The following is a 16,585-nucleotide window of genomic DNA, read 5'->3' on the forward strand; positions in this document are numbered from 1 at the left end:
TGCAACCTCTAGCTGCACAACAGGAAGCAGAATTCCATCAAGAGTCCCAAAGCTACCTTAAGATATCTTGGAGTCAGTTCCACATCCACAATGGTAAAAATTAAAAGCTCCATGACAGTCACTCCTGATTTGGAACTATTATACATGTCCCAAAATGAGGCAAAGACCTGACTGAGTCTAAGGCAAACCAAAATTTTGCCTCACATCATTGACATCCTGAAGCTGGCCTCAAGTACACATCACAGCTTCCCAAGACTATGCAATTCCCTGGAGCAATCTGGCTTAAGTACCTCAGCAAAGGAATGTTGCTGTGAATACAACCCCAAACTCAGGTAGCATGATATAGTGCAATACCTCACTTGCTGTACATAACAAAGCAGTCAGCCCTAGACTTTGTTAGCTGGTGGAGGCTCTGGGATAGCCCAGTGCTAAAATTATTCGAAGTCCTTCTCTACCAGACTTCTAATCACGCCCTTATCACCTACTGCTGGCTGCAGCACTATTGTGCTACCAGTCCACCTGAGCAAGAGACAGACCACAACAATTTGGAGAGTGAGCCTCCTCTAGTATTGTACCTACCTTAACTGGCTGGGTGTGGCCTTAGGAAATGGCACCATGACAACACTAGTGGTCACAGGCATGGCACAGATGCATTGAGAGTGGCTTTTCTCCAGCTAACTAATTCAGACACTTATACACAACCATTGGAGTGAAGTCAGGGACCCCTATGGTTGAATTAGGGAAAGACTGGAAGAAGGTGAGGACCACATAGGAAGACCAGCAGTCTCAACCAGTACCCCCACCCCCACCCCAAGGATCTCTCAGACACTGAGCCACCAACCAGGCAGCACACCAGCTGGTCCAAGACCCCTGACACATTACAACCTGGTCTGGCCTCAATGGGAGAAGATTCACCTCACCCTTGAAAGACTTGAGGCTCTAGGAGTAGAGGGGCCAGGCCTGGGGGTAAAGGGGGACGGGACATCCTCTTGAAGACAGTGGGGAGGAGGAATGAGGAATGGAATGAGGAATTTATAGGCAGATGGACCAGGAAGGGGGCAACAACTGGACTATAAAAAAATAAAAGCAATTCAAACAAATGAACAACAACAAAAAAAAGAGTGGCTTTTCCCATCACCATTATTCTTTCCAGAGCTGGGCAAAACCCTAATGTACCTGAGTGATAGGCTGGTAGGTGTAGATAAGGAGTCTATCCCACCCTGGCTCCTTTAAAAGGCCGGGAAAAGCCCATCACTATTAATGACTCTCCTGGTTCTTCCTGACAATACACAGAAGACTGAATATGGAATAAATCAGAGTCTGAATTGTCTTCTACTATCAACAACAACACACTAAGAGCAGACTTTTTAGTGTGTCTTGATCACTTTTCTATGCTGTGAAGAGACACCATGACAAGGCAAACTATAAAATTAAACATTTAATTGGGGGCTTGCTCAGAGGCTGAGTCCATGACCATCATGACAGAGATCATGAAGGCAGGCAGATAGGCATGGTGCTGAAGCAGTTGCTGAGAGCTTACATATGATCCACAAGTTGGGGAAAGAAAGGGAGAAAGAGTGGGGAGGTAGAGGAGGGGAGGTGGGGAGTAGGAAGGAGAGGGAGAAAGAGAAGAAGGAGAGGGAAGGAGAAACTGACTGACTGATTGGGCCCAGTATGGGCTTATGAAATCACAAAGCCCACCCCAGAGTGACATATCTCCTCCAACAAGATTACACTTCTTAATACTTTCCAAAACAGTTTCACCAATTAAAGATCAAACACTCATTATATATGAGCCGAGGGGGCCATTCTCATTCAAACCACCACATAGTATGATAGCTAATCTTGGTTATAAGCTTGGCTGGAAAGAAAGGCTCTCACTGAGAAATTGTTTCCAGGCTCTCACTGAGAAATTGTTTCCATTAGATTAGCAAAAGAAGTCCCATAGGCTACTGTCATTGCTCTTAATAGCCCTCCAGAACTTGACAATAAGACCGTATTGAAGAGACCACATATCTGAGTAACAAGAGCATGGCAAAAAAAAAAAAAAAAAAAAAAAAAGATCAAGCTTATATAGACCTGCAAGGGTCATCCTGACCAGACAGCTTTTGTAAAAAAGTATTGTGTAAGCTACTGGAAAAGTAATGTAATCATTAATTGTGTCTAGCTATAAACCCAGCAAGCTACACATATGAACTCACTGTGGTTATGACAGCATGCACAAACCCTGTGCTAGCCAAATGACTGTGGACCAAATTCCAGCGGAGAGAAGGGAGTTGGGCACTTCAAGATTATGCTTTAGAGAATGGGCAGAAAGGATAGCTTAAGCCAACACTTGGCTTCCCTACTCTCTTAATTTTGTATCCTTTAAAAGAAATCTTCAAGACAGTCTTGCCTTAATATTTTTGGAAGTATAATAGCAGACTATTTGAGAGTAGTTGACTTAGCAGGAGCTATACTCTGGTGAGCGCTAGGAAATTCTTAGTTAGAAATCAGTCTAAGTAAAGTAGCAAGCCCCCATCTGAAAAACAAAACTAGAAAGGGAGAGTATTGGGGAGGAGAGGGAGAGGGGAAGAGTAGGGGGAGGGAGAAGGAAAGAGGAGAGAAAAGAAGGGGGAGGGAGAGGAGGGAGAGGAGAGGGAGAAAGAGAAAGAACACAATAAAAAAACACACTACCCAGAAACACAGCATAATACCCATAGGGAGGCTACCATTTCCCTATGAGAGCCCCTATGAAAACTAAGTGTTACTAAGGATATGGAGAAAGGCTGAATCATATACAGCCAACAAGAAACATAGTATGGCAACTCTTCAAAACCTGAAAATTACCATATAATCAAACAATTTAGAAGTAGAATTTATTCATAAAAGAACTGAGACCAAAGTTCCAAAGAGATACCTGAACATTCATGTTCATGGCAGCATTATAAATGAAAACCGATGGCTACTTCCAGCCTACTTCCTAAATATCCACTAATTCCTTTTTTGTTTCCAGCAAGTAAAGCTATTTGTTCAAACCATTTTTCCCTGCTAGGCAATAAAGATTACCTGAATGTTAGCTGGGAACGTTTCAGCAGCTTGTCTAGAACGCAGGAGATGAGGAACAATCTTTAACTTCACTCTGGTACTGACTGGGTCTCTTTTCAGCTCTGGCTTTAGAACCGCTCCCTGAGAAAAACATGTTTAGTTATAACAACATTTTAAAATTATTTGTGGCTTTTACTCTTTAAGAATACTGAAGATTCCTAGGTCCTGGCAAGAAGGCCTAGTAGTTTAAAAGCACTTGTTACTCTTGCAGAGGAACTGGGCTTGATTCCCAGAGCCCAAATGGTGGCTTACAAACAGCTATAACTTCAGTTTCAGGGAATTCAGTGCCTTCTGTGGGAAGCAGACACCCACGTGGTAAGTACACAATACATACAGGTAAAATAATCATCACATAAAATAAAATAAATATTTTTTTTAAAAAAACTGCTTTAATTACTGAAGATTCCAAAACTCTTAGTTTTATCAGTATCACCTACTAGCAATTGTTACATTAAATACTAAAACTGAGAAATCTGTACAGCTGGCTGGTTTTGTGTGTCAACTTGATACAGGCTGGAGTTGTCACAGAGAAAGGAGCTTCAGGTGAGGAAGTGCCTCCATGGGTTCTAGCTGTGGGGCATTTTCTCAATTAGTGATCAAGCAGGGAGGGCCCCTTGTGGGTGGTGCCATCCCTGGGCTGGTAGTCCTAGGTTCTATAAGAGAGCAGGCTGAGCAAGCTAGGGGAAGCAAGCCAGTAAGTAACATCTCTCCATGACCTCTGGATCAGCTCCTACATCCTGACCTGCTTGAGTTTCCAGTCCTGACTTCCTTTGGTGATGAAAGCAATGTGAATGAGTAAACTGAATAAAACCCATTCCTCCCCAACATGCTTCTTGGTCATGATGTTTGTGCAGGAATAGAAGCCCTGAGACAATCTGAAACATTAATAAATATATTTTAATAAGTAATATTTTTCTTCTAAAAGACAAACTTTTAAAAAATGCACTGAAGAACAGAATCATTTTATATTTTTTTGGAAGCATCTAGAAAAGAAGTAGGTCTTTCCATACTCTGTATTCAAATTGCCGTGGTAGCTGTTTTTGCTTGACGGGATAAATCCCAGCATGCACAAACACATGGTGAGAAAATAGGGATGATTCCTTTTAAAAAGTAATTGTAGATCTTTGATTCTAAACCAAAGCTTAAGAAATAATGGTTTCTAAAAGTCTGATTATAATTTGGAGTTTAAGCCAAATTGGTAAGCTCCTATAGATGCCGTTAAATAAAATCCCACTATCTGTCATACAGTTTGGATGGGGTCCTTAGGTTGTATGCTTCTGTAATATCACTCACTGATTATCTGGAAAGGACTGTTTTACTGAGTTAAACATATCAATATAAAATGCCCCCCAATACATATGTTTTAAAATATTTCTTGCATCAGGAATCTCTTCAAGAAATATGTTGCTAAGTTACTAAGTCAGTGAGTTCAAATTTTCTACAATTCTAATATTTCCTTGTAAGCTCAACTTTTAACATTCCAAAAAGGAGGGAGGAAAAAGCCACTTCAGTTTTCATTGATATGTCATTTTTCTTTTGAGAGAAAAGTCTGTCAAAATACCAGTCACAAAATACCCATCTATTACCCATTCTTCAAGTAAATAATTTCTAATGCTTCATGAAGGTTCTTAAGGTAAAACACAATTACTCTCCCTGCACTCTGCCCTCACCCTTTCTGACTCTCACTCTCCCTCCTCCAGTTGTGTCCTACTCTCCCGTCTTCCCCCTCTCCCTCTCTTCTTCCTCTATAAGTATATGGCGTGACTTTGCTTTAACATGTGGTAGGAGCCCACACAATACATACCCACCATTACTCCTATGACATCAATGCAAAGATCAACTTAAAAAACTGACAATCTCTTGCCTTTACAGAGCCTCTAAAAAGTTCTTTGTGACTCAAAGAGATCAACAGACTGTACACTATCCAATTCTTGTATTTTCTACACAAAGAATATGAGGCAGAGAGGAGTTGAATGATTAGCCAAATCTCTCTTCCTAATACATTTGTTTGTGTACAGACACTCAATTTAATCTAACTAGAACTATTAACTCCCACTTAGGATCTTAAAGGAAAGCAACAAAGTTCACAAATCCGCACTGGATGTCTGGACTGGCACAGTGAAAAGACCTTCCTAAGCAATGATCTTACTTTGAGGCTGCAGAAACAACCTTTTGTTCTAGAGTCTACACCAGATAGTAAACTATAGCTCATAGACCACACGTGGTCCATCATTTATTTCAACAAGGACTGAGACTTTAAAAACTGCTTTTATATTAAATGGAAATAATAAAAGAAATATTTTGTAGTCCATGAAAATTATATGATTCAAGTTATCAGTATTCACATTTTTACTGAAGTATAACCATGTCCATCCAATTATAAACTGCCTATTGCTTCTTTCATGTTATAGAAACCAAGTAGTTATAGCCACAGAGACTTTAATGTCAAATGCCCAAAATAATTGCAGAAAGTTTGTAGATCCCTTACCTATAAGATGTATTATCATTATTTATGTATCTACATTGAAATCACCAGATCTACTAACCTCACCTTTTTTTTTATCTCACCTTTTTTTTATAATTCAAATTTTTCTTTATTTACATTTCAAATGATTTCCCCTTTCCTGGATCCCCCCTCCCCACAAGTCCCATAAGCCCTCTTTATTCCCCCTGTTCCCCAATCAACCCCTTCCTGCTTCCCTGTCCTGGTATTCCCCCACACTGCTGCATTGAGCCTTTCCAGGACCAGGGGCCTCTCCTTCCTTCTTGGGCAGCATTTGATATGTGAATTAGCCTCACCTTTCGGGATTTAATTCATACAGGCAAACATTAAAACTACTAATTCAAAAAATATGGATTCAGCTTACAAATTAGGGGAAATATAAATACAGTTCCTGTCAACACAATGCTTTTTATGCTATGAGACTAAAAGCAACTTACCTCTTTTGTTTTCAGTGGTATATCCCCAAGGTATACCTTGTACATCTTATTAATGATGGCAGGATTATTCCAGTCAATTAAGCTATGGAAGATTTCAATAGAGATAGTTAAAAAATTTTGTTCCCATTTCAATGATTAAGAAAATAACCCTAATATTTGTCATCAAAGAAAAGTGTCAAAAACACACAAATTGAATTGACAACTGATACTATGAAAGAGAAGAAATGAAGGTGACTACTGTCAAACTTAGCTTAAAAAACTATAGATTACTCATCTGGCTCTTCCTTCTTGCTACAGATTACTGCAGCAATGGCCCAACTTGGCACCACAGGTTGGGGGTAGGAGGAACTGGACAAAGTTCCTACAGGAAACACCATGTGGGTCAGGGCCAACACCATGGAGTAACTCAGCAGAGCAGACATACACTGCTCTTGTTCCAAAAGCCCTTAGGTCAGTGGTTGCTTCTTTTTAACTAATCAGAATTTTAAAATGATAAACAACATTTGTTTGTTGGTTTTATGCTTCAAATACTCACACCCTTGGAAACTTGGAAGCTATTGCATTTCTCCCCAATTTTGTTATTTGATTCCTAACATCATGCAATCCCTAACCCAATAGCTTCAGTATCCATATCTGAGAAGTCACAACACCACTTGTCACAGAGATGCACCCCTATCTGGACTCTATAAAGAAAAGGTGAGTTGGGATATAGAGACTGAATAAAAAGTAAATATCCCACCACTATCACCACCACAGTGGGCCTCATTCATTTTACAAGCCTAATAGGAAGATCTTTCATTTCACCTGACTGCTGAAGTTGGCCCATGCTGTCTTCTCTGACTTTTAACATCTGTTCCGCTTTCCACTTACGCTGTCTCTGTGTGAAATGGTGTTATGCTGCTTCTCTGATCCATCTCTTTCATCATCCACTGAGAAAAATTTCACTGTTCCTCTTATTTTGCTTTACCATTCTTTTTTAAGGTTTACTTTTGTTTTTTTTTTTTTTTTTTGTTGGTGTTGTTGGTAATTTTTTTTATTTATTTGTTTTTTTAGATTGGGTCTCTCTGTGTGGCTCTGGCTATCCTGGACTTGCTTTCTAGAGCAGGCTGGCCTTAAACTTCCAAAGATCCTCCTGTCTCTGCCTCTCCAGTGCCGGGATTAAAGGACTGTGTTTCTACCCACCACCTGGCACTAAGTCTACAGTATGACAACCATGACTGTGGTGATATCTTTTTCCAGATTCTAACAGCTTGACAGTACAGCTAGGAGATAGAAAAAGGACAACAGAAACAATACCTGTAGAGAGACTTTGAGCTTTTTTCTTTTCCCTTCCACAAAATGGTTACCTATGTGTTCTCACAGAATTTTATAATCTTAACATAAGTTTGTGGTATATACATTTTTTATCCTAAAAGCAAAATTATATAATATACTTAAGAATTACATTTGGGCTTCCAACAACAAAATCTGCAATGTGGTATAAAGAATAAGGCCAGTTCAAACTTTACAATTTTGAAGGTAAAACTTTTTTAACACTCCAAAATTCATTCCCTTAAATGATACCAGAATTGGGCGGCGGCGGTGGCGGCGGCAGTAGCAGTAGCTGGTCCAGCTGAAGGGCCATCAGCGGTGGAACCAAGGCGACACAGGGTCCAGTTAGGCCCTGCGCCCACGACCACTGACCTTCGCTGACCAGCCGGGCGGCAAGCAACTGCGGTTCTGCGGAGCCTTTCGCTGCACGGAAGCCACTTCAGAACTCAGCTTCCCGCCAGTCAGGAGAGACTCACCTCCATCTTGATTCCGGGCTCCAGAGATCGGTCAGACTGAGGTACATAAACATAATCCTAGGCCCAACACCGCAGGGGTCTGAGCCTGACGGGCGTTGGCCTGCACCCAGGCCCTGGGCTGTTCGAGTGGCCATCAGGGCGCCAACCCAGCCAGGAGTTTTTTTTTGCCCTGGCCGGGGCACGCGCCGCCATTTTGCCTACAGGACCCAGAGTGCTCGGGAGGGCAAAGACTGCTAACAAGCGTAGCCTGAGGCTAACAAAACGGGGGTCTAGGCCCCAAAAGGCACAGGACTGACCCCAAGAACTGGGCGGCTTGGTGGGCCATCTGTGTGTCAACCCGCCCAGGAGGTTATTAGCACAACAGACTCTCCCGGTGCTTTCGGGGAGCGCGGACACGCACACCCGCCATCCGGGTCACCTGGCAGACCCAAATAACAGTCATAGCCCTAGGGGAACTTTGCTCGGACCTTGGCCTCCCAGGCTTTTGACTGGACTCGGGGCCCGGGCGACAAGGCTAACCTAGTGTGCGCCAGCCCGGTTGGGGAAATCGGCTGCCCAGCGGAGTGAGCGGAACACAGGGGAGGTCACAGCAACATACACCTTCGGAGCTCCCTGGGGGTGCACACGGGTTCCATCTGGCCCACAGACACAATCTGGGGCAAGGCCTCAGGCAGAAGCCCTCAGGTCAACTCTCTCCGCTTCAGATCAGACTGGGTGGCCACACCACATCTCCAGGTCCCTCAAGAGGCTAGTGGGGGCTTCCGGGCGGCCAGCTGGGAGAAGTCGGTGTGCTCCAATAAATCCTGCGGGCCCCAGCGGGAGCCTTCAGGTGCCTGCTTCGGGATCTGAACAGCCTGGACAACAGCACCCTGTCTACAGGCAGTGCAGAGTGTAAGCTGTGCACCAGAGGCCAACGGGGAAGGGGCAGCTTGCACTGGTGAGTCCAGCACTGACAAGACCAAGTAACACCAGTGAGAGCTAGATGGCAAAAGGCAAACGCAGGAACGTCACTAACAGAAATCAAGGCAATATGGCAACATCTGAACACAATTCTCCTCTACCAGCAAGTCCTGGATACCCCATCACACCAGTAAAACAAGATTTGGATTTAAAATCACTGGTCATGATGCTGGTACAGGAACACATGAAGGACATTCAGGAGAAAATGGATCAAAAGTTAGAAGCCCTTGCAAGGGAAACACAAAAATCATTGAAAGAAAGCCAGGAGAATACAAAAGCCAACAAGGAGGAAATGCAAAAAACACTTAAAGAAATACAGGAGAACTTTGGTCAACAGGCTGAGGTCATGAAAGACGAAACACAAAAATCTCTTAAAGAAATACAGGAGAACTTTGGTCAACAGGCTGAGGTCATGAAAGAAAAAACACAAAAATCTCTTAAAGAATTACAGGAAAGCACAAACAAGCAAGTGAAGGAGCTAAGCAAAACCATCCAGGATCTAAAATCAGAAGTAGAAACAACTAAGAAAACTCAAAAGGAGACAACTTTGGAGATAGAAAGCCTTGGGAAGAAATCAGGGGACAGAGATGCAAATATCAACAACAGAATAAAAGAAATAGAAGAAAGAATCTCAGATGCTGAAGATTCCATAGAAACCATGGACTCAACAGTTAAAGAAAATGCAAAATGCAAAAAGCTTGTAACCCAAAATATCCAGGAAATCCAGGACACAATGAGAAGACCAAACCTAAGGATTATAGGCATAGATGAGAGTGAAGATTTACAACTTAAAGGGCCAGCAAATATCTTCAATAAAATTATGGAAGAAAACTTCCCTAACCTAAAGAGAGAGATGCCCATGAATATACAAGAAGCCTACAGAACTCCAAACAGACTGGACCAGAACAGAAATACTTCCCGTCACATAATAATCAAAACACCAAATGTTCTAAACAAAGAAAGAATATTAAAGGCAGTAAGAGAAAAAGGCCAAGTAACATATAAAGGAAGACCTATCAGAATCACAGCAGACTTTTCACCTGAGACTATGAAGGCTAGAAGATCCTGGGCAGATCTCATGCAGACTCTAAGAGAACACAAATGCCAACCAAAACTACTATATCCAGCAAAACTCTCAATCACCATAGATGGAGAAACTAAGATATTTCACGACAAAACCAAGTTCACCCAATATCTATCCACAAACCCAGCCCTAAAAAGGATAATAGGAGGACAACACCAATACAAGGAGGGAAACTTCACCCTGAAAAAAGCAAGATAGTAACCTTTCATCAAAGCCAAAAGAAGTTAAGCAATCAAATTTAAAAAATAACGTCAAAAATGATAGGAAGTAACAATCACTATTCCTTAATATCTCTTAACATCAATGGACTCAATGCCCCAATAAAAAGACACAGACTAACTGACTGGATACGTAAACAGGACCCTACATTTTGCTGCTTACAGGAAACACACCTCAGGGTCAAAGACAAACACTACCTTAAAGTAAAAGGCTGGAAGACAATTTTACAAGCAAATGGTCTCAGGAAACAAGCTGGAGTAGCCATTTTAATATCAGATAAAATTGACTTTCAACCCAAAGTCATCAAAAGAGACTCTGAGGGACACTTCTTGCTGGTCAAAGGAAAAATACAACAAGAAGAACTCTCAATCCTGAACATCTATGCTCCAAATGCAAGGGCACCCTCTTTCATAAAAGAAACTTTATTAAAACTCAAAGCACACATTGCACCTAACACAATAATTGTGGGTGACTTCAACACTGCACTTTCCTCAATGGACCGATCAGGAAAACAGAAACTAAACAAGGACACAATGAAACTAATTGAAGCTTTGGACCAATTAGATTTAACTGATATATATAGAACATTCTATCCTAAAACAAAAGAATATACCTTTTTTTCAGCACCTCATGGTACCTTCTCCAAAATCGACCATATAATTGGTCACAAGACAGACCTCAACAAATATAAGAAGATAGAACTAATCCCATGCCTCCTATCTGATCACTATGGAATAAAAGTGGTCTTCAATAGCAACAGAAACAACAGAAAACCCACATACACGTGGAAATTGAACAATACTCTACTCAATGATACCTTGGTCAAGGAAGAAATAAAGAAAGAAATTAAAGACTTTTTAGAACACAATGAAAATGAAAACACAACATACCCAAATCTATGGGACACAATGAAAGCAGTGCTAAGAGGAAAACTCATAGCCCTGAGTGCCTCCAAAAAGAAAATGGAGAGAGCATACATTACCAACTTAATGACACACCTGAAAGCCCTAGAACAAAAAGAAGCTATTTCACCCAGGAGGAGTAGAAGGCAGGAAATCATCAAACTCAGGGCCGAAATCAATCAAGTAGAAAGAAAGAGAACCATACAAAAAATCAACAAAACCAGGAGCTGGTTCTTTGAGAAAATCAACAAGATAGATAAACCCTTAGCCAGACTGACCAAAGGGCACAGAGAAAGTATCCAAATTAACAAACTTAGAAATGAAAAGGGAGACATAACAACGGAAACTGAGGAAATCCAAAAAATCATCAGATCCTACTACAAGAGCCTGTACTCAACACAACTGGAGAATCTGGAGGAAATGGACAATTTCCTTGACAGATACCAAATACCAAAATTAAATCAGGACCAACTAGACCATCTGAACAGTCCCATAAAGCCTAAAGAAATAGAAGGAGTCATAGAAAGTCTTCCAACCAAAAAAAGCACAGGACCAGATGGTTTCAGTGCAGAATTCTACCAGACCTTCAAAGAAGAGTTAACACCAATACTCTTCAAACTATTCCACAAAATAGAAACAGAAGGAACACTACCCAATTCCTTCTACGAAGCCACAATTACGCTGATACCAAAGCCACACAAAGATCCAACAAAGAAAGAGAACTTCAGACCAATTTCCCTTATGAACATCGATGCAAAAATACTCAATAAAATTCTTGCCAACCGAATCCAAGAACACATCAAAACGATCATCCACCATGATCAAGTAGACTTTATCCCGGGAATGCAGGGTTGGTTCAATATACGGAAATCCATCAATACAATCCACTACATAAACAAACTCAAAGAACAAAACCACATGGTCATTTCATTGGATGCTGAAAAAGCATTTGACAAAATTCAGCATCCTTTCATGCTTAAAGTCTTGGAGAGAACAGGAATTCAAGGCCCATACCTAAACATGGTAAAAGCAATATACAGCAAACCGGTAGCCAGCATCAAACTAAATGGAGAGAAACTTGAAGCAATCCCACTGAAATCAGGGACCAGACAAGGCTGCCCCCTTTCTCCTTATCTTTTCAATATTGTACTTGAGGTACTAGCTCGGGCAATTCGACAACATAAGGAGGTCAAAGGGATACAAATTGGAAAGGAGGAAGTCAAACTATCATTATTTGCAGACGACATGATAGTCTACCTAAGTGACCCAAAAAACTCCACTAGAGAACTCCTACAGCTGATAAACAACTTCAGGTTATAAAAGTGGCAGGTTATAAAATCAACTCAAGCAAATCAGTGGCCTTCCTATACTCAAAGGATAAGCAGGCTGAGAAAGAAATTAGGGAAATGACCCCCTTCACAATAGCCACAAACAGTATAAAGTATCTTGGGGTGACTCTTACCAAACATGCGAAAGATCTGTATGACAAGAACTTCAAGACTCTGAAGAAGGAAATGGAAGAAGACCTCAAAAAATGGGAAAACCTCCCATGCTCATGGATCGGTAGAATCAATATAGTTAAAATGGCCATTTTGCCTAAAGCACTATACAGATTCAATGCAATACCCATCAAAATCCCAACTCAATTCTTCACAGAGTTAGAAAGAGCAATTATCAAATTCATCTGGAACAACAAAAAACCCAGGATAGCTAAAACTATTCTCAGCAACAAAAGAAAATCTGGGGGAATCAGTATCCCTGACCTCAAGCAATACTACAGAGCAATAGTGTTAAAAACTGCATGGTATTGGTACAGTGACAGGCAGGAGGATCAATGGAACAGGATTGAAGATCCAGAAATGAACCCACACACCTATGGCCACTTGATCCTCGACAAAGAGGCTGAAAACATCCAATGGAAAAAAGATAGCCTTTTCAACAAATGGTGCTGGTTCAACTGGAGGTCAGCATGCAGAAGAATGCGAATTGATCCATCCTTGTCTCCTTGTACTAAGCTCAAATCCAAATGGATCAAGGACCTCCACATAAAGCCAGACACTCTGAAGCTAATAGAAAAGAAACTGGGGAAGACCCTTGAGGACATCGGTACAGGGAGAAAGTTTCTGAACAGAACACCAATAGTGTATGCTCTAAGAGAAAGAATTGACAAATGGGACCTCATAAGGTTACAGAGTTTCTGTAAGGCAAAGGACACCATCAAGAGGACAGATCGGCAACCAACAAATTGGGAAAAGATCTTCACCAATCCTACATCAGATAGAGGGCTAATATCCAATATATATAAAGAACTCAAGAAGTTAGACTCCAGAAAACCGAACAACCCTATTAAAAAATGGGGTACAGAGTTAAACAAAGAATTCTCACCTGAAGAACTTCGGATGGCGGAGAAGCATCTTAAAAAATGCTCAACTTCATTAGTCATTAGGGAAATGCAAATCAAAACAACCCTAAGATTTCATCTTACACCAGTCAGAATGGCTAAGATTAAAAATTCAGGAGACAGCAGGTGTTGGAGAGGGTGCGGAGAAAGAGGAACACTCCTCCACTGCTGGTGGGGTTGCAAATTGGTACAACCACTCTGGAAAGCAGTCTGGCGGTTCCTCCGAAAACTGGGCACCTCACTTCCAGAAGATCCTGCTATACCACTCCTGGGCATATACCCAGAGGATTCCCCACCATGTAATAAGGATACATGCTCTACTATGTTCATAGCAGCCCTATTTATAATTGCCAGATGCTGGAAAGAACCCAGGTATCCCTCAACAGAAGAGTGGATACAGAAAATGTGGTATATCTACACAATGGAGTACTATTCAGCCATTAGAAACAATGAATTCATGAAATTCTTAGGCAAATGGATGGAGCTAAAGAACATCATACTAAGTGAGGTAACCCAGACTCAAAAGGTGAATCATGGTATGCACTCACTAATAAGTGGTTATTAACCTAGAAAACTGGAATACCCAAAACATAATCCACACATCAAATGAGATACAAGAAGAAAGCAGGAGTGGTCCCTGGTTCTGGAAAGACTCAGTGAAACAGTATTTGGCAAAACCAGAACGGGGAACTGGGAAGGGGTGGGAGGGAGGATAGGGGAAGAGAAGGGGGCTTACGGGACTTTCGGGGAGTGGGGGGGGGGGCTAGAAAAGGGGAAATCATTTGAAATGTAAATAAATTATATCGAATAAAAAAAAATAACAGGAATAAAAAATGATACCAGAATTACTCTAAGTTATAAGCAATAAGAAAAAATTGAGACTTGAAAGAAATTTTGAGTAGTAAAGTTTCTAAACATGGAACAACCAAAACTTTACTCAAAATCCAGTGTCCTGAATCCAGTGTCTGTGGCCATGCTGCCGAGTGCTGCACCACGCGTCTTCCCTGCAGCCCTGGTTCTGAGTACTTACATGGAGACTGCAGGGAATTTTGTATCAGTCCACACTATACAAATCTGACTGCAACCTATTAAAGACTAGCATGGGTTATAAACATCACTGTTCCTCATGTACACTCCATCTCTTATAGAAACTGGGTTAAACACAGAAAATAAAACTTCTATATTTTCCTACCATCATTCCTCAGTATGCAAATCTCAAATGAGTCTATCTTTGAATTGTATCATGTTAGAATATTTGATGAAAATTTCCTGAGTTGCTGACTTAAATTTAACAAAAAAATCATTCCAAGAGTTTTGGCATAGGATTAGGAATTTCCAATAATTTCTAGATGCCTTAAACTTCCTTCTGCCATTTTGTGCTGAGTAGATAAAGCAAGAGTTCTTAGCAGTAACCATTATAAAACCAAAATAGCAGCCAACCCTAAAGTACATTAAAGATGTTCTGTCTTAAAAGTATCAAATATTCAGCCAAAATTTAATTCTATGTGTAAATTCAAACAAGCCTATCCATCTTAATAAAAATTTGATTTCCTCATAAATAAATGAAAAAACGGTATATATAACAAAACTTGTTTTAAAATAAGTTTGATTTATTACCAGCAAATGTTGTTCTCCAAATCTATTTCATATATATTCACAGTCACATAAAAAAAATTCTCAAAAAGGATCACAAACAACAGGATCACTTAAAAAAATCTGCAGGACGGTGGTGGCACACACCTGTAATCCCAGCACTATGGGAGGCAGAGGCAAGCAGATTTCTGAGTTCGAAGCCAGCCTGGTCTACAGAGTGAGTTGCAGGACAGCCAGGGCTATATAGAGAAACCCTGTCTCAAAAAACCCAAATCCAAAAAAACAAAAAAGTCTAAGAAGCCCTGCTATATATGCCAGCTCATATGCTCTCTAATGGAAGCTGCTCCCAGTCGCTACCATTTTCCACCCAAACACCAACAGAACAGACTAAGGTTCATTCATTTAATTTCCTTATTTTATTATACTTCCTTGCACTTTCTTCTTAGAGGAAGCAAGTAAAATACATACAACAGTTATCAAGTTTTATGGCATTTTCACTATTTCTATGTCTTATAAGAGGTGATTTTAACAAACTATATGCAATCCACCTTCTGGACCTGGAACCACACACCCGTAATCCTCAGTAGGCAGAGACACAAGGGCAAAAAGCCCAAGGACAGTCTATGCTACATAACAAGACCATCTCAAGATACACCAGTTACTAAAACCTCGGGATTTAAATTTTAAATATATATAGAATATCTCACTATGCAGCAAAAGCTAACTTTGAACTAATATCTTCCTGCTCCTATCTCTCAAGTGCTGAATTATGTGACATGAGGTATTTAAGTGTTATTTTTTAGTAACTATAGGGCATGATATAGTGACTTAAGTTATAACATTTCTAAATATATTTTTCTTCTTTTAAAAATGTTAGAACGGAATACCCAAAACATAATCCACACATCAAATGAGGTACAAGAAGAAAGGAGGAGTGGCCCCTGGTTCTGGAAAGACTCGGTGAAACAGTATTCAGCAAAACCAGAACGGGGAAGTGGGAAGGGGTGGGTGGGAGGACAGGGGAAGAGAAGGGGGCTTGCGGGACTTTCGGGGAGTGGGGGGGCTAGAAAAGGGGAAATCATTTGAAATGTAAATAAATTATATCGAATAAAAAAAATAAAATAAAATAAAAAATAAAAATAAATAAAAATAAAAATGTTAGAACATGAATTCCAAGATTTACTGTGTATGTATGTGTCTATATGTATGTATATATACACAAATATATATATAATGTTTTTAATGACTCACTGCTCAAATAGGACACTAGATACTGTACTTCTGCAGAAATTTCAATCGATTTACCAATAGCTATATATCTGTATTTAACCATAGGTACAAACTACTCATCTCCCATTGATTTTTTATTTCATACACAGAGTATTTCTCTATTTATGATTTGCATCTCTTTTCAATGTAGACTTAAATTTTACTCAGCAATTCTTTCCATAAACCTGATTTTTACTATAACAACCATAATACATATGCATTCATTATTTAAAATGATCTTAACTGGTTTGAGACAGAAGAAATATCAAAAGTTAATTATTTCTTGGGTCTATCATTTTCAACATTAACTTTCAGTTTATTTGCCTAGCGGAAAATTTTATTT

At 40.3% G+C, this 16,585-nt stretch overlaps 1 protein-coding gene across 5 annotated transcripts in view; it reads right to left on the minus strand.

The window, feature by feature from the left end:
• Positions 1-16,585, minus strand: part of Ecpas (Ecm29 proteasome adaptor and scaffold) — a 125,867-nt gene that overhangs the window by 63,270 nt on the left and 46,012 nt on the right. For all 5 annotated transcript variants that reach the window (XM_052176548.1, XM_052176549.1, XM_052176552.1 and 2 more), the window contains 2 exons: positions 6,028-6,109; positions 3,049-3,168 (listed from right to left, as the gene is read on the minus strand). In XM_052176548.1, the coding sequence (XP_052032508.1) occupies positions 3,049-3,168; positions 6,028-6,109 (202 nt within the window). The remainder of the gene's footprint in view (positions 1-3,048; positions 3,169-6,027; positions 6,110-16,585) is intronic.

This window comes from Apodemus sylvaticus, chromosome 3 (genome assembly GCF_947179515.1).
Source record: "Apodemus sylvaticus chromosome 3, mApoSyl1.1, whole genome shotgun sequence".
NCBI classification, from domain to species: Eukaryota; Metazoa; Chordata; class Mammalia; order Rodentia; family Muridae; genus Apodemus; species Apodemus sylvaticus.